The sequence below is a fragment of the Tinamus guttatus genome, unplaced genomic scaffold (genome assembly GCF_059628265.1).
Source record: "Tinamus guttatus ecotype Peru unplaced genomic scaffold, ASM5962826v1 Tinamus_guttatus_pri_ptg000411l, whole genome shotgun sequence".
NCBI classification, from domain to species: Eukaryota; Metazoa; Chordata; class Aves; order Tinamiformes; family Tinamidae; genus Tinamus; species Tinamus guttatus.
The window spans coordinates 614,683-634,051 of record NW_028288945.1 but is presented as its reverse complement, the minus strand read 5'-3'; the positions used below and the strand labels follow the sequence as shown (position 1 = coordinate 634,051).

Genomic DNA, 19,369 nt, shown 5'->3' with positions numbered 1-19,369 from the left:
CATCATTCATATGTGCCTGCCTGGGTAGTAGTATTGTCTTTGTTTTGTTTTATAAGCAGAACAGAATATAGACTGCGTGATCCTCTGTTGCTGTTGTTGCCAAACTCAGTGAAAATGGATTTCCTGCAGCATCTTTAAAGCGGTCTACAATGACAATAAATTTCAGGAAGAAATCACCCGTGCTGCTCTTCAGGTCTATTTGAATTGCCTTGTTGCTAATCTTCTAGCGTTTGATTACTAAAAAAGGCTGCTGTTTGCCTGACCCTCAGAAGTATTAACTTTATCTTTGTTGTCTCTTCAGTTTCTTACTTCCTTGCTTCTCTGAAGAACAAAGGGGTATTCTTTTTGTTTGTTTTTTTGTTTGTTAGTTTTAATAGGCAGCCTCTTCTCTGGATTTATGTGGCTAAAGAGGTACATTGTGGAGTTCACCTTGCAAAATACCATTGTAAATATGATTCTTATGGTCTGTCATTTTGATTATGTCACACTTCTGAGTGTAGTTTATTTTTTTCATGCACTACAAGACCTGGAGAACTGTGACTTTGCCCAGCAAAAAAGCCAGTATATCTGGAAAAGGGAAGGTTGTTTTTTTTCTGTCCGTATGATAAGGGACCCTAGCAATTATAGTGGGAAGTATGTGGTCTATGTTGGGTGTCTGTCAAAATGAAGAGTACTTCATATTCCACAAAACAGCCCAAACTGACCAGGTAAAATACAGAAGCTCCACTTTCTTTACCTCGTGTATAAAGATAGACTTCAGCAAAATAATCCTCAAGCAAAATAGGGAGTGCTTTACTGGCATTTTTCAGATGTCCTGAATCTTGGACTTATTTGTGATTTATTGTGCTTCATTTTTTCTCTCTGTATCTATCCAGAAGAGAAAAAAAAACAAGCAAGAGTAATGAAGTGGTGTGTCATCTGTTTAAGATTGCTGGGGTAATACTTCAGAATATCTAGAAAGCAAAAAAGAAAACCAAAATGAGAAGCATAGCGGAGATTTGCACAATTGGGAATACAGTTTCAGAATTTCTTTCTTCTCAGTGGTAGAATGATAACACTCTTGCTTGTGTAATCAGTTGCTTTGGAAAATATGACTGAGCACTCTGATGGTTACAGTAGTTGCTGTCAATCAGTTACTCAATAAATTAGTAATTTATGGTAATAAACAGCTTCTCTTTATCGTTTGGAAATAAAAGTAACAACGTCTTGCTTTTTGCCATGTGTACCCATCCAATGGGTGGAAAATTTTGACCTAGTCTAAAGTCCCAGCTGTTGAGGAGACTCTTTTTAATTCTTGTTTTAATCTTTCTAGAGGGTGATTAGAATTATCGCTACTCCTAAAAATGAAATATTAATCAATGTATTTTTCATAATTTCTTGCATGACTCACTGTCATGTCACAGGTACATTTTAAACACTGTGCATGAAATAGCTTTAAAATGTTTTCTAGTGATAGTATATATTTTCCCTATATCTAACTTCTTAATGGTAAGCTATAATTTATTCTCTAGTAATTCAAACTTTGCATAAAATATTACAGACCTTGAATTAGTTTTCATTTTAATGAAATTGGTGTAGTATAAAATAAAGTAAGTGACAAATCATGATGCCATCTTGCTAATACCTCTGAAAGTAATTCATTTAAACTAGAATGAAACTAAATCAGTTAATATATGGTAGAAGCCGCATTTTGTATTCTGTGAAGAAAAGCTGCATTGCCAATCATAATGAAATTTGCTTCACGAGCACTGTAATTAATGAACCTTGGTTTCCTACAGATTTTTATCCTTTGTCAACACTGCAGTCGATACTGCATTGCTGATGCAGAACTCCCAACTCTCTTCCAGTTTCTTTCACAGGTTTGTGGATCTAATAGTAGTGTGTGGTGTGCTCGCTTCTGAAGCTCCGGTGCTGCCTGCCTAGCCAGGGTGGTTGTGCTGCTCGGTCAGGTGGCTCATGTTCGCTGGAGTGGGGAATGTGTGGAATTATAATTAATTTTTCATTGTGGGAACACTGTTGTCTTGCTTCAGAAATCTTATGCTAATATTCCTCTCATGATCTGTGCTAAATTTTGATGAAATCGTCTGGAAGATAACTGGAAGACAACACTAGCACGCATTTTGTTTTTCTTTGGAAAGCAGACTGAAAAAAACCACTGACTTAACTAATACAACAGTGCAAATAACAAAATTTAGATGTGCTCTTTTGGGTTGTGTTCTTATATTCACTCAGGGAATGATTTATACCTAATATGCATAGGAAAATCTCATAGTCTTGATGTATATACTGTTCAGAACTTTCAGTGAAAATGGATTTCCTGAAGAATCTTTAAGGTGGTCTACAATGACAATAAAATACAGGAAGATATCAATGATGCCACTCTTCAAGTCTTTTTGAAATGTCTTAAAAATGCTTAACAAATGTGAAGAATCTCAGTACAGGCTACAGTTGTGCATATCATATGTTTGATAATGCTTGCTGTGGAAATAAAATATTAGTCTTCATTATAAGATACAAATTATTTTGAATATTTTGGAGGGAACATGCTATAAAAATACTGCCAAGGGCTTGTGAATATATTACATGGTGAACAGAGCCAGGTTATTGTTTAGATCTGTATTTTAATACTTATTCTGTTTAAGGAGACAATAAGACTATCTCATTCCATGATCCCTATCACAAAATGGTGGTGAGGTCCAGATTGTGCATCTTAGTGGTATTCAGATGAGCTCTGAATTAGGCAGTTCCTCTATGTTTTTTCTTCTTCTATTGCAATCAAACAAGAAACAGTTTCTGTTAGAGACTTCCAAGCCTCACAAGCATGCAGCTAAAATTTGGCAAAGTGGCCCCTCATTATTAATGTTCTTTTTAAGTAGCCAATTTAATCCATCAGTATTTGAAAAAATCAAAGTCAACTTGCCAATGAACTAGGGACAGTGTGCTATGTTATCAGAAAGTTTGCTAACAAGCAAAATTACTTGATTCTGGTGAATAAAGGAATTATTATGGATAATGGGCACATGATTAACGGGTGTTAATTTTGGTAACCAATAACTATCTAACAGCCTTTTAACTATTTTGATGTGAAATTTTCTTATTCTCTTCTAATTCCATACCGATTATGGAATGTTGTAGAAATTTGGTGCTAGATACAAACATTTATTTTAATTATTTATCCTGCATCCTGCCTATGCAATGTTATATTCTGTAGACATAATGTATGTCTACAGTATGGTATTTATGTGGGCATAGTAGATTTTGTTGCTCTTTCAGAATTCCTGGAATAAGCCGAAATAGCATTTAAGACATTATTTATTTCTTCAGCCAGGAAAGAATATTCAGAATTTTGAAGCAATCTTTTTTTCTTCTTTACTTCTATCTTCAGATAGAAGTATTCTGGCTCTGTTTTCACTTTCTGCCTTTCAGTTAGCATAAATTAGCATAATCCCACAACATTTAAATTACCAGTGATCAGAAGTAAATCTATATTGATCTGTATTACTCTGTTTTACTGGAGATACTACTTTTTCTCCTAGGATAAGAAGGACAAAGTCTCAAGGTTTGACACTATTCGTCACTCTATAGCTGGCATTATAAGATCTCCAAAATCCATGCTGGGTTCATCATCGGTAAGTAGTATCAGCAATGTGGTGTTCTACTATCATCTTGTGTTTTTACACCTGAAGTAGATTTTTATTTTCTGAAATACCACACATTTCAGTCTACACAGAAAAAGTTAGGCTAAAGTGATATTATAAAAAATACTATTCTGAGTTTCAGTGGACATAATATTGTGACATAATTATTTGTCAGAAAAAATTTCATTTACTGCAGTTAAAAGAAAAAGAATTTGTATATTCTTTGCAGCTTCCAGATGTGCTTTTAAGGATATTGTTTTCTGTGAGTTAGGCTTTCTACTAATGCTATATATTATTCATATCTATACTAGATCAGATGGTCAGGCATGTTTTACCCACATTGCAGTAATCCTTATATTTACTATAGAGTCACCAGCATAAGTACATTTTTTTATTACTATTTTTATTGCCATAAGAATTGATATTATTTAAGTCATGAATGATTATACATCTAGCTTCTATTCCCAGTGAAGTCACTAAGTATCTCTTACTACTAATTGGCTCTTGTTCAGGTTCCCCAGTGGATGGAGAATTTTAATTGTAGTCCAAGTATGAAAAACAGCTTATAAAACGAAATGACAAAAAGAAAAAAATGTGTTTTGCATGACTTTCATTTACAAATTAGTTCTCAAGTATAGGCTTGAAATAGTAAAATATTCGCTTACATGCTGAGGGAGTTCACCAAGTTTTATTTACATATCTCCTCACCAAAAAAAAAAGGTGTTTTTTTGAAGTTTAAAAGGTGACTGTACCAGCCCCATGTAAAGAGCAATCCAAAGTTTATTTAATTTTATTTTTTTAAATGTCTTTTGATTTATGGTCTTGTAACCTGAAATATTGGTTTAAAATAGCATTTTTGAGAAAATTTCACTGTTGCACCTGTTACTGTTAAATTGTGGCCTGTGTATTCTAGGTCTATAATATCTAAGGTTGTATGGGAGAGATTAGTTACATGAATCTACAGACGTACACTGCATTATATAATATATATATATATATATATATGACAATTATAATGAAAAAGAAAGAGAATAATAAATATGGTAATAAGAGGAAAATTAGGACAGGAGTACTTTCTTATGAGAATTGTGTAAGTACTTAAAATGCTATAAGAAGAGCCCTGCTTAAATATTAAAACATCCCTACAAGTCTGTATCACTAGTAAGTCTACTGTAGTTTGCGTAAACTTGGGTTTAAGTATTTGGTAGGTAGGATTAAAGAGGCTTTGGAGTATGTTTGAGAGAAATGAGAGAATGAGATTGAGTTTTCTGAGGGAAAAGAAACAAGTGTAGTTTAGATTACATGCATTATTTCAATGAGCTTTGAAGTCATTATGTGTACACCAGGCTGGGGTGTGTGTTGTGATTTAGAAATTTGTTAGAAAAGGCTGCCGTGCATTTTAGAATAAAATTTCTTTCATGAATTAGCACTTTGCTGTTAAAGTGGTTAGCTGTTCATCTTTCTCCTGCTTGCAATTACTTAACTGTGCAGATTGCTAACTTCTTAAGTTGGTACTTAAAATGTATCATCTATCAACAAATACACTGATTATGGAAGGTGCATTATAAAATAATAGTAATACACATAAAACAATTTGTTAGTTCTTTTAAACAGAGCAATACAAAAGAGAATCTAAAAAGAAGAGTAGAAGAAGGACCAGTACCAATTCTCTGATAGAATATAGTCTACACAAAAACGTAATTTCAGTATTCTGGTTTCATATAATACATTTTAAACATAGTGAATCTTTAATGTGCAACCATATCTTGGGTTAAATGTGTTATTGTTGTAAAACAGTATTCCATAATAAATTGGTGATGGATTTTTAATTAAAATTTTATGTAATTGGGAAAAAAATATTGTCATTGGAAAAGTATAGAAACCCTTGCTTTCTCAAGCAATCAGGAGATGAGCAAAGATCTAGTCATCTGTTACTTATGTATTATCACTTAAATGATTTACAGTTTCTTAGAAAGTAGAAGGCAGGGTAATAAAAGAGTACAGTTATGAAGAAAATAGAGAGGTGGAAGAGAAGGAGACCACAGCAGTGTAATCCACCAAAGTTGGTAGATTTTGTGAGACAACATACAGATTAGCTGTTTGTGCTAGCAAGAGACATAAGTTTAATGGGCTGAGACAAAAAAAAAAAAAAAAAAAAGAAAAGGCACATTGTTCATGTAACTTGGACACTGCCTAAAAACTTTCTGAACTTTGCATCACTTCCTGAACTGCATAAGAAGTCTGAATGAATTGCATCTTGAATGCCAAGTTTTGTGCTTCAGATAAAATTAGTCTATTTGTTTTTCTAGTGAGGGATTTCAGTTTGTCACAGACATCTGCTACAGTTAGTAGGATAATTAGAGACATAATTTCTTTTGTCTTAAGTATATATGTTTTTTACATTTAATGAGAATGATCTTAATACACAGTGATGCTCTCTCTAAATATGAGAGATTTTTTCCAGTACATTGCTTTTCTATTATAATTTTTAAGTCTGTGTATTTTAATTTTATAGGCTTGTTTTCAAATGGAATACTCATATTTTTTCATAATAATTTTCTTTGAAGGTAGTTTAGGTTTTACACAGTCTGTGAGCATGTGCAAATAGATTTATCAGTTTTCACTAAGGCTAGTGTCAGGGATGAGAGGTAATTCTGCAGAGAGATGTCTCAAAATATCAGTGAATGTATTACTCTCTAATCTATATTTGTGCCCCTATTTGCATGGGGAGGAAAAAAATGTCTGTAAAATCCTTGATTTGTTTGAAGATGGAAAATAAAAACAAGTACAGAAAATCTGAGTTCAGAAGCTGTGTGAAAATAAAATATTAAGCAGTTATTAACATATAATATATTAGTTATTAACATACATTTTTCACAAATATTATCTTCTCATTATATTTCTTACAATGAGAATTATATTAATTTTAATTATATATTATCATATTATATATAATACATATAATTATATATTACTATATATGCTGTATATAAAAATATACATACATAAGATATATGATATGTATATAATATATAATTATATATGCATAATTATATATTATTATATTGTTAATTCTAATTAATTTTGTGTTATAATGAAAGCTTATATTTCTTAAGCTCAATATATATATTTATATATATACACAATTTCTTTTCATCTTTTTGCATGCAAGCTTTAAATGCTGCTGTTGGTTTGTGTGTAAATTATCAATGTCCGTATAAAAATGGGTAAGAAATCTTCTCATCCCAAAATTGAAACTGTAAAATATTGAGACCTAGAATGTAAATTTGTTCCAGTATCTTACTGATATTAAATAGCTTACTGTTCCATAAACTTGCTAAGAAATCAATGGAAACAGTAAACTAAATTTTGTGCTGTTCCTTTTTTTTTTCCCCCATCTTCTTTAAAGACTAACCCTTCTTATATTGAAACCGTTTAAATCTCACTATAAAATACAGTAGAAATATTGGTGTGAAGCGTAAAATTGAATTGAAATCAATAGTAAAATGATTATGATCTTGAATTTATACTGCTCTTTCTGGGCTTGTAGTCTGGGTGGCTGTACAGAAGAAAAATAGAGGCATAGGAATGTGTTCATAAAGAGAAAAAAAGCCCTACAATTTCAATAGCGTACAAAGAAATAATCCATTACGGATTGTTTCGTTAGAGAAAAGTAAAGGGATTTCTAAGTGCATTATGATTAACCCATAAAAAGGTAATATTAAGTAGGAGGCAGTTGACAGAGATTTCAGTTATATTTTTCTTTTAAAGAAATAAATATTTATTTAAGCAAATATGAAAGAATGGGAAAGACTGATGTTAGTGTCATACAGAACACCATAGAGATTTATAAAATGCTCTCTCGTTTTCTCTAACTATTTTTGTGTCATAAAGGCTTTTAAGATTTTTTTTTTCAGGGATGTGATCATGATCTAGACAGTGATTCAGACCTGACCTAGTTTAGCAGGTGCTATTGTCTGATGGCTGCCTCTTTTGAAAGCTATAAAATGAGTTGCATGGTCTTTTTTAACTTTCATATGAAGGTTGCGAACTAGTTTATTGACATTGATCTGTTGTTTTATTCTTAGAATTGTTTTCCTTGGATTAGAAATGTGTTTGTGGAAAAGGTTTTGCTATTCTGAACCTCCCCAAAATTTCTTGTCTATGTAGGTCTGGGTCTGGGCTTCCTGTTCAAACTCTACACATGTTACAGTACATGTTAAGTAATATTTTAGAACTGATTATTTTGAATGGCGTATGACCTGGATAAAGGCTTCTTAGTCTATACAAGTAAATCTAAAGCATTCACTTGAACAAAATGTAGTATTTTCAAAAGTGTTTTGTTGAAGTTAGTTAGTTTAAAAATTTAAATAGCATTCTTTTAGGTTAAATAACCTTTGTTTATTAGTAGTATACCCAATTATTGCTGTTTATCAAGTTTTTAGTGTAAAGATGAACTCAAAAATGTATTGTTATGGTAACATTCTTATTCTATATCTTTTCCAAGTTCTTTGATGTAATATCAACCACTGAAAAACCATTGGCAGAGCAAGATTGGTATCATGGTGCAATTCCAAGAATAGAAGCCCAGGAGCTGTTAAAACAGCAAGGAGACTTCTTGGTGCGAGAGAGCCACGGGAAACCTGGTGAATATGTCCTTTCTGTGTTTTCAGATGGACAACGGAGGCACTTTATCATACAATATGCTGATGTACGTCTCTGATATAGTATTAAATATTCAGTTCAATGCTAGGAAGTATATTATTTCAGCTAAACAATCTAAGATCTACATAATTTACTTTGACATTTGGATTTAGCCTTTATAAGAAATATGAAAGCTGTAGGGATATATTTTAATCAGTGCTGAAATCAGGGGAAAAGGTCATTTTAGGAATAAAAGATAAATAGGAAGATAAATATGAGATTATTCTACTACTTTTATTCTTTGCAGAAAAGCCAAAATGTTTCTGGAAGTGTTTCCCAAACCAGAACTTCTTACTGCTATCTTATTTATGTATATTTATTTTTTAAACCTATTTTTATACTTGGTGCTTATTAGGCTTCTTTTAATTCATATTAATTTCCACTGAATCTTCCTCAAAAATTAAAACATTCATCAATAATTTTTGATGTTTTCTATATAGTCAGGACTTGGGATTCCCTAGGGACTCCCTTGGGAGTCCCTAGGATTGTTGAGCTGCATGTATTCATTTTTAGGTTTTCTGGATGTTGTTTTGTTCAACGGAACATAAATACTGGTGAATATGCATTCATATGCACTTTTCTTTGCTTTTCCAAATTTCAGATTCAAATACAACAGTGGGCGTAACATTGTTAGAAATGCCTCTAACTGTTTAGAAAGTTGCAATAAAATCTGCCAAACTTCAGTCAAAGTATACAGACTAATGCACAAATTTCCCACCCTAACTGTGCTTACAGTAAGGGGAATTTTCTAAATTCCCAGATGATTCAGCATACCATATTGTTAATGTGTAGCTACATTTCATTTTAATGAGGGGTAGTGATATTGTTCCAATTTTGTGAATTTGGGAGGTTTCTATAAGATCAATGAATATGGACACTTGTCCAGATGTTTTTGTTTATTTTTCACTTGGAGTTTTACTCCAGCAATTAACTACGACCTGAAGTCAACATTTATCATAGCTTGATATTTATGACCTTAATGTATCAGAGTGTTGAATGGGCAATAGAAGCAATAAAACTACCCATGGCTAGATACAGACATTCTTAAAAAATGGTTGGTGATCTCATCCTCACACAGTAGAATTAAATGCATGCTATGTGCTTTGTATGGTTGACATCATTTTGTGCAGACGTCACATTTCAGCATGGTTCTTTTTTAAATATTTCTATTAGACTAACCTGTTAATGCATTTTAGTATGCATTTTTCCATGAAACATTTTTAAAGAGTCATAAAAACTCTTTATTCCTGTAATTTCATTGCTTTTTTTTTTTTCATAAAAAAATAATCTGAAATGTAAGACTGATGCTGTTTAATATTGCCTAGCTTGGACAGTCCAAACATCATCAGGTCACTAGAACTGTCAGCTTATTCATTTAAGAAAGAAAGAAACCTTATTAACCTGGAAAAGGAGTTAGTAAGTGGTAGGACTTTTGTGGCCAGATGGCAAGATGGGCTGAATCAATGAACCTTCCAGTAGGAAAGTTTGCTACAAGTAAAGTGTAGGAACTTGTTTTTCACACAGTGATTTCCAAAGTGTGGAATCTGCCTTCCATAAATGGCCAGATTACTCTCTTTTATCACTGACAAGTTCCATCTCTATTTGCAAGAATTTTCTTCTAAATCAAAGATTGCAGAGTGGAAGTATGACATGTACTTTTTTAACAGGAGTCCTTTAATTGCATAAGTATTGAATGGGATAAATTCTGTGGTTTTTCTAAGTGCTTCGCTCTGTAGTATTTGTGCAATTAAATTTTTCCATTCTTCAGCTTTAAGCATCAAATTTTGCTGCTATCACTCAAAGGTAATCTGTTTTTCACTACTGTTATTGGTGGATTGCTATTTTTGAGGAGCTGCTTGTTCAGTAATCTTAATCACAGCAGGAGGTCATTTAAAGGGGATGCAGCTGAGTATCACTGGCCAGGCAAAGCCGAGTTAGTAGTGAAAGAGGTTAGGGAGATGAAGGCCAAAAAGAACTCAGATTAAGAAAGCACTTTTACAATAGATAGCCAATAGGAAGATAAAAATAGGTGACATGACCAAGCTTCCATTGCTAAGAGTGTTAGCACATTACAGGAAGCTGATGCCTGTAGCTCTAATGAAGAGAAATGTGGTATGATGCGTTATATTTTTTTGTTCGTTTTTAAAAAGGCATATGCCAGTGATGGTTCTTGTTGCCCAACTGAGTATGAACCTGAATAGTTAAAACTGAAATATTTAGAGAGCCTGCAATGTTGTTATGATGTTGAATTAGATGTCTAAGATTAAATATATTGCTAAAAAGCATAGAAATGGGGGGAAAGAGGCATTTTATGTTTTCAACTTCTCTGTATGTTATGAGTGAGTTGCTCTTGTTTTCAGGCTCTGTACCACAGTAGACTTCCCTGGCATACATGGCTGATAAAGGCCAGTCATGGGTCTTGTATTCATATCAGGAATTTGCTATTTTTTTCAAATTCTAAGTACAGTAAGATCTGATGAAGTATTACTTGTTTGTTAGAATGTTTGTTGTTTTATGTTATTTTTAGTTTTATATGCTTTGGAAGAAAACACTTATAAAAATGTAGATGTATTTTTTTTTCTATTTCATAATAATTTACTCACAGATTTTCTCACCTTTTGAATTGCAAGAGCCTTTTTTATTTTTAAGTGTTTAAATCAATAGTTATTTTATTGTGTTGCCTTAAGTGAGAGATTCCATGTGTTGTGAAATATTACCTTTCTGATGACCATTCTATTTAATTCACTAAAAACTTTATTATTTTGATTAATACAAATATTTAATTCTATAAATATAAACTTTTCATTTGGTCATTAGTGATTAGTGATGAAGCTAAGCATGAAAGTGCAGCTTCTTCTTTGAATTTTTACTTGTGCAGAAATAATTATTTCATTTTATCTCCATACAGAATCAGTATCGTTTTGAAGGAACTGGCTTTCCAACTATTCCTCAGCTCATAGACCATCACTACACAACAAAGCAAGTCATTACAAAGAAATCTGGTGTTGTTCTACTGAATCCTGTGGTTAAGGTAATGCACACATTCTAATTATTCTATTAAGCTGAAAGTATTTTCAGGTTTGTATTATTATGTAAAATATGTTCCCTTTGATTCCAAATGAAAATATTAAGTATATTGTAGAATGTGTGTATATGCTATTAGGTCAACAGATTTTTTGCTCTACCCCTGTCACCTGTGCCAAGTCAGTGTTCTATTTTTCTGATTTCAGAAGAGAAATAAAATAGAGCTATTCTCCTGGCTTATTAATTTGAGTTAGTTTTAGTATTAACTAAAAGCAAATTTTAGTACTATGGGTGGTATTAGTTGACTCTTTTCTTGTAACTATCTGTTAATTGCTTGCAATTGTAGTGATGCAGTACTTTGTTCACGTTTTCCCAAGTGCTATCCATGCATTAAATTCCATTGTACTGGCTCTGTGTTTGGTGATACGATTTCCTTTGTGCTGATGTGCTGTGTTTACATTCAAGAATAATTCCATTTGGGTTCCTGAATTTTTCAACTTTCATCCTAATAGGATGCATGATGGCTACATGATGGTGTACCCTACTGGTACTGGCAACAGAGTGCTACCAAGAGTGCTAGTTGGCAGGAAATGTTGTTTTATACATGCGTATCACATACATTGTATGCTTTCAAAAATGAGATCTAAGCTACTCACATTTTGTGTAAAGTTTAAAAATATATATATATATAAAATGCACCTAAAGTGCTTCAAGACCAACATCCTGAACCTAAGTAGTAAGACAGTAGTGAAAAGTATGTTAGTTAAAAACAATTAAACAATTTAATTGTTTTAAATCAATTATTTAGAGTTCTTTTAACTGTGTTAGAGCTTCTCAACAATTTTTATGTACCATGTGCCATTTGTTCTCCCATATGATCAAAATCAGTTACAGAAAATAATGCTTTAAAATTAAAAAAAAAATAGTGCTTTGAGCTTTCCTTTTTAATTTTCATGGTTTTCATATGGGGAATTGGAAACATTTTAAGCATACTTATTTTTAGCAATGACATATGTACTGACACCTAGAGTCGATGGTATTTTATGCGTTGTACTCTGTTATCTCAGTGTGTTTTTGATCATTTTCTTAAAATTCATTTGACATCTGTAAAGACTCCTTTTTCTCTCACTGTTGTAGCTGCAAAGCAGTCTTTGACGTTTTGAGCAATCTTTAATCTTTTTATGCAAATTGGTCTCCCTGTAATAACTTATTTAGAAAGTGAAAGTTGTGTATGACAAAGAACATCAGAGAAAAGAATTATGCTATGTAGTTTGCTTCTACTTTTCATTCTTTCTGCAATCATTTATTTTCCTTTACCGTAATAGCAAAATTAGTGTTCACCTTCTGTGACGTTGTCCTTGAAAGGAACAGTCTTAATTGTGCCACAAAAGGCTTGTCCCACATCCCATTTCATGTAGACCAAATCTGCCTGCTTGGAATTTTAATGATAGAGAAATAATAGAATTTAAATTAGAAAAGCCAAGGTCATTAAAAAGATATCTGCAAGTGATTTTTTTGTAATGGAAAAGCTTCTCATTTATATTTATTTATTATCTTTGAGAAAAAATGCATCAGTTTATTACTGATGGAATGACTGGTATGTAAAAGGCCTTAGAATAACCTCACTGCATCCCCAAGGTCTTTATTAATGGAAAAAAAACCTATTCTAAACATACAAAATATATTTTTACTTTCTAGAACATTTGACCTTATATTGTGGAGTTTCTTAAATTTCATGAAATATCTTTCATACAGTTAGAAATCTATGTTAAGTTGTGGATATAGTTTAATTTAATGAGAGAAATTAAAATCATTAAGGAAATCAAACATTTTTGTTTGGATATATCTGTGTTAACAGTTTAGTTCAGATCAGAAATAAGCTTTTGAGGAGAATCTCCTGACTGTCGCAGATTAGAGTATGTTTCCATCACTGAGCGGTCTCAAAGCATGCAAAATTTGGCCGTTTTCAGCTGAAACAAGACAAGTGCTAGTGGGAGTTCAATCATCAGATACTGCCCCACCCCCCTACATGTATCAGTTCTTCGGCACCAACTGCTTCGCTCCACAGACGTCCTGATGCTTCACTAGTTGCTACTGCAAATATAACTGTTGTTTCCTCTATAGCAAATTAAAGTTCTGAGGTTATGAATTTCTGAAGCTGTATGTCGCTAGTAGCTTTCATTTACAAGAACTGATTCACAAAAGATTCACAAAAGAATCGTATGAAATGAGTTCAAACATTTTCTATAGAAGCGAAAGTGATATAGAAATGGAAAGAATGTTGATTAACCTGAGCAGAAGTGTTAAAAAAATAAATCTGCATGATTTTATAGTAATTTAAATATTGATGAATAAAAGTCTGCAAATGACATGAGAATTCCATCCAGATCTGACAATCAGCTGCAAGATAGGATATATTAATGAGTTATACCTGTGGAAAAAAAAATGAAGATGTAGAAATTTAAGTGAGAAGATGAAAGTAGACAGATTCTTTTCAGTAAAACACAGTCAAAGTTCTGACATGACCTGATTTTTTTTCAGTCTCTGAACCATTTTGAGTTGCATTTTGTATTTAGGATTCATCCTAATTTAACTTTCAGGTCAGCTTTTGAAGATTTAAAGCATATGCAATTTATCTGCTCCGTTTCTCAGCCTGTTGGAGTATTACAAAACGTGTAATCCTGATTTTTGTCTCTTTTTGATGCAGTTTGATTTTTCAGGTATTTTGTTTTGTTTCATTTTATTTTTTAAAAACAAGCTGAAATCCAGTGTTGCAGACAACATAGGATCTCATGGTGCAGGTAGCACACCTTTATCCGAGTTGTGTCTTGCTGGGCCAACAAGGGTGAACTGGAGGAATTCAAGGATGTGCTGTGAACAACTGTTGTCAGAATTTTGCCTAGGGTAGGTTTGTAGCATCTGAAGTAGTATGGTACCCACTCACGTGAAAAGCCTCACAGAAATGCTGAGGAGGACCGGTTGGTCATAGTCAGTATAAGCAGATTTTTGACCCCAAATTGTAATTCTTATGGCCATGATAAGTCCAATGTGTATGCTTTTGAATGTTAAAATGCATCTTTAATTTTCTTTAAGGAAATAAAATACATGATGAGAGGTGAGAAATTATATTACTTAAAGATAAGCTGACAGGAAATGGCCGTATTCATATGATTTGAATGCAGCTATCTTTTGCCACTCATTTACCGTTCAGTATCATTATGGTCATGCAGCAGACATATGCAAAGGAAATCAGCAGTATTAATTAATACTAGGATAGAAAAAATTAGGCAAGACTTGAACATTCATATGAGCAAGGAGAGAGCCACCTGGCTGTTTGGGCTGTAAACTGTACAAAAGGAGTCATTTTGAGCAAAGCAGAAAATAACAAATTACATTTAGATGTGTTTGAACATTTTTTTACAAAAACAACCTGAAAGTGGAAAAAAATAAGTTTATGAAGGAAGAAATGGAAGATAGAAATTTTTACTTGAAAAATAAGTATGTGGTCAAAAGGAAAAAATATTAATTGGATAATTTTGGAGTAAGAGTTTGTTTTTTGGGGTAAAACTACCTGTGAGAACAAACTACTTCAATCAAAGCATGCTTCAGCAAGGAGCCTTTTGGATCTACCAGATTTTATAAATAATGTTCCTTTCTTCTAGTTGTTCTAATTGCTTCTAATTGTTCTTGTTTTTTGATTTTACCAGTGCAGTCTGTGTGACTTAAGTAAAACTAATACTTCCATAGACTGGCTGACAAATACAAGAAATCACTGAAATGCAGGATCTGAGGTTCAACAAGCGCAACATATCTTAAGATTAAGAATTTCAGTGTGTGCTTTTAGATATCTCTGCAGAGCTGGAATTCTACAGTAGAAGTTACTGTGAAGTAACTTTTAATAGGTAGTATACAGTCCCTGAAAAACTTGAGCTCCACTAGTTGCAATGGAGTAAGATCTTAAAAAAGGTATGCTGGTGATGTGAAGGTGATATGAAGAAGAACTAGGGGGAGTGACCTCTCTTGGCTATCAGTGATGTAGAATTCAGAACTATTGTAGATTTTAAAGCAAATGATGAGGCTAGTGATCACTTATTTTCTGGAGTGGTACTGCAACAGAATTCCATAAAGGTACAAATTTTAAAAGTTTTCTTTTTTTCCTTCTCTTTCTTTACAGAAGTTGTCTTTGTTCATGTTTAAGCACTTGAAATATGTGGGCTGTCCAGAACATATTGTGCAAAATAATTATTTTGGGATAGAGAAGGGAAGTTATTCCATACAATTTGAAAGCAACATTTTATTGGAGGCTCAGAGGGTTGGCCAGGAAATGTTTTGCCTTCTGATCATGAAGACATTAATATGAACAGGTTCTTTCTATGGAACAGCTGAAGATAAGCAACATAAACTTTTTACTTTTGTTTTCCTGTTGCCAGTGTGACCAGAAGATACCAAGGAAAAAATTAATCTAACACAGTATTGTTAGCAAAGGCTGTAGTAAAGAAGGAAGTTCTGATTTGTTTTCCCGTACATTACAGAATCACAGAATGATTAAGGTTGGAAGGGACCTCTAGAGATCATCTAGTCCAACGTGCCTGCACAAGCAGGGACACCTAGAGCACATGGTACAGGATTGCATTCAGGCAGGTTTTGAAGATCTCCAGAGAAGGAGACTCTACAGCCTCTCTGGGCAACCTCTTCCAGTGCTCTGGCACCCTCAAGAAGTCAAGAAGTTCTTCCTCAAATTCAGGTGGAACTTCTTCTGTTCCAGTTCATGGACTTCCTATCACTGTCCACCAGTGAAAAGAGCTTGACCCTGTTCTCTGATACCCTCCCTCCAGATATTTATGTACATATTGGTAAGATCATCTCTTAGCCTTCTCCAAGCTGAACAGGCCCAGCTATCTCAGCTTCTCCTAATAGGATGCAACATCCAGTCCCCTAATCATCTTTGAAGCCTTCCACTGGCCTGCAGGAGCTCCATGTCTGTCTTATACTGGGGAGCCCAGAACTGGACACAGTACTCCAGATGAGGCCTCACCAGGGCTGAGTAAAAGGGGAGATCGCTCCTCTCAGCCTGTTGTCTGCACTCCTCCAATTGCCAGCCATGGATCCCATTCACCTTCTTGGCTATAAGGGCACTTTGCTGTCTCATGGTCAACTTGTCTGCCAGGATGCCCAGATTCAGCTAAGAGCAGACTTGCTCTTCAGCTGGCCAAGCCCTAACCTGCCATGGTACATGGGGTTATTTCTCCCTAGGTGCCAGACTCTGCACTTGCCTATGTTGAACTTCATAAGGCTCCTCTCCAGCCATCTCTAGAGCCTCTTCAGGTCCCTTAGAAGGGCAGTGCAGCCCCCTGGTGTAACAGCAACTCCTCCCAGGTTTGTATCATCAGCCAACTTGTAGAGTGTGCTCTCTGTCCCTTCATCCAGGTCACTGATGAATAACCTGAACAGGACTGGACCCAATACGGATCCCAGGGGGACACCGCTAACTACAAGGCTCCAACTAGACACACTGCACCACTGATCACAATGCTTTGAGATCTGCCATCCTGCCAGTTCTCAGTTCACCTCACTATCTTTTTATCCCTCCCACACTTCCTGAACTTGTCTATGAGGAGGCTGTGGGAGACAGTGTCAAAAGCCTTGCTCAGGTCAAGGTAGAAAACATCCATACTCTCCTTGTCTGCTAGTCACTCATTCCATCATAGAAGGCTTTCAGATTGGTTAAGCATGATTTCCCCCTGGTGAATCCATGCTGACTACTGCTGACCACCTTCTTGTCCTCCACATGCTTAGAAAGGGCATCTGGAATGAGTTTTTCCATTCCCTTTCCAAGCGTTGAGGTAAGGCTGACTGGCTTGTAGTTGCCTGGATTCTTTCTTGTCCTTTTTGAAGATTGGCGTGACTGACTCTTTCCAGTCCTCAAAGACCTCTCGTATTCTCTGTGACCTTTCAAAGATGATGAAGAGCGGCCTAGCACTAATACCTGGCAGCTCCCACAGCACACTTGGGTGCATCCCATCAAGGCCTCTGGATTTGTGGGTGTCAAGTTTGCCTAAGTGATCTCTAACCTGATATTCCTCAAGCAAGGACACATCTTTCCTTCTCCAGACTTCCTTCCTTGTCTGCAGGGTCTGGGCTTCCAGAGGCGTGGCCGTAGTGAAGACTGAAGCAAAGAAGGCATACGTTCAGTAACTGCCTTTTCTGTGTCCTTTGGAACCAGGGCCTCAGCCCGTTCAGAATTGGGCCTCCGTTTTCCCTATTCTTCCTTTTGCTACTGATATATTTGACGAAACACTTGTGTTATCCTTGACATTTCTTGACAGGTTAATTCCAAGCGTTTCTTAGCCTTCTTTACTGCATGCCTGTATGCCCTGACAACATCCCTATATTCCTAGGAAGGGGCCTGCCCAGTGTTTTTTCAAGCAATCTTTCTTTCTTTCTTTCTATATATTTACTTTGCTGATATATTGTTGGCTTTGTCTTTATATTGGACGTTACTATAGGTACTTAAACTTATTAAAAGAAAAAGTCTTGTTAACTTTTACAGTTTTCTGATGCAGATTTATTATGTGGAATTTATTTTTTTGTTTGTTTTGTTCTTGTTCCGGAATAATCCAGAATGTTATTTGATACAAGTTTTATTAACAAGTAAATATTTATATTGTGATAACTTACCATATGTCTAATACAAAAATGTGCCAGATGCATTAGCAATGTGTCATTGTTATGTTTCTACTTGGGTAAAGGACGGTATTAAATAGTTGTTTTCTCTGTAATGAAAGCTATTAAAATATGTTTTTCTATATATGTATATACTAAATTATTGCTTAGAGTGACATCATTAAAAATTGGAGAATTTTGGTATTAAATGCTTTTACTTGTATAAATGTGTTTATAGATTAGTTTATGTGGGATTGCAGGATCTCATATGTTTAACATGATTGCTCCTTTGGTATTCCAGAATTTTACACCAGTGTATCTCCACAGAAGCATGCGAGATTTATATTGGTATATAGTGAAACTCTAGATAACTGCAGTTACACGGCTTGCAGGATAAAAATGATGAATGCAAATTTCTCCAGCAAATCCAGTATCCATATCAATAACAGAAGTGTTACTTGAAGTATGTTTCCTGTCAGGAAGATCATCCTGACAGATCCTAAAGTGCTTTGGAGCCAAAATGTGCTCTTGTGAAGTGTTCCTCCTGTAGGAGGGTTGCATGTTCTTCTGGGAATTCTCGTCTAAATCCTTTACAAGAAACTTACATGAAGGTGATGAAATCACAGCAAACTCTTGCTGGGTAAGAGAGAACTGTAGAACTGTTTTTTCTGTAGGTGCAAACTTTGGTGTACTTGCCCCTTTTATGGGGTCATTGACTAGGGTATACTACTCCTTTTGGCTTGCTTTAACTTCTCTGGGTATAAGATGTCTTCCATATTTACATATGTGGCAGAAAAATCTCAGAAATATTTAGTTTTCAGTGTGTTGTTTGATTTTTTTTGTGTGTGTGTGTGTGTTGTCCATGTATAGCAGGGCAGTAGACTTTTTTTTTGAAGAATGGTGAAGAATCTTAGTAGTAACCATGTAAGATTTAATATACAGAACACCAAGAATGAACATTTTTAATGCTTACTAATAAAATGAGTATTATGGCAAGCAAAATATATTTAGGAGTATACAAATTGCCTCTGAAGAAGGCGTGTTTTTTCTGTAAGCCTCATTTATGTCCATTTCTTGGATCCATAATGGGCAGTCTAATGTTAACCATTTAGGTCATATAGATGTAGTTATTAAGTGTGCAAATAAGTCAAGTTGAATTTGTCTGTCAAACTGAAGAAGTGATTTCTGTTATTACCAATTCCACAATTAGGGCAAGGAATGTCCTTGGGTGACTTCACAATGAAAAGAATTAATTCTGTATTGACTTGTCACAGCAGTAATAATGTATTCATTTCAATAGTCCATTTAATTTGCGGCTTTATTTTTCAAGAGGAATTTAA

The 19,369-nt window shown here is 34.3% G+C and overlaps 1 protein-coding gene across 2 annotated transcripts in view; it reads left to right on the top strand.

The window, feature by feature from the left end:
* Positions 1-19,369, top strand: part of FER (FER tyrosine kinase) — a 135,973-nt gene that overhangs the window by 53,432 nt on the left and 63,172 nt on the right. For both annotated transcript variants that reach the window (XM_010224213.2, XM_088531372.1), the window contains 3 exons: positions 3,537-3,629; positions 8,146-8,349; positions 11,251-11,373. In XM_010224213.2, coding sequence (XP_010222515.2) covers positions 3,537-3,629; positions 8,146-8,349; positions 11,251-11,373 — 420 coding nt within the window. The remainder of the gene's footprint in view (positions 1-3,536; positions 3,630-8,145; positions 8,350-11,250; positions 11,374-19,369) is intronic.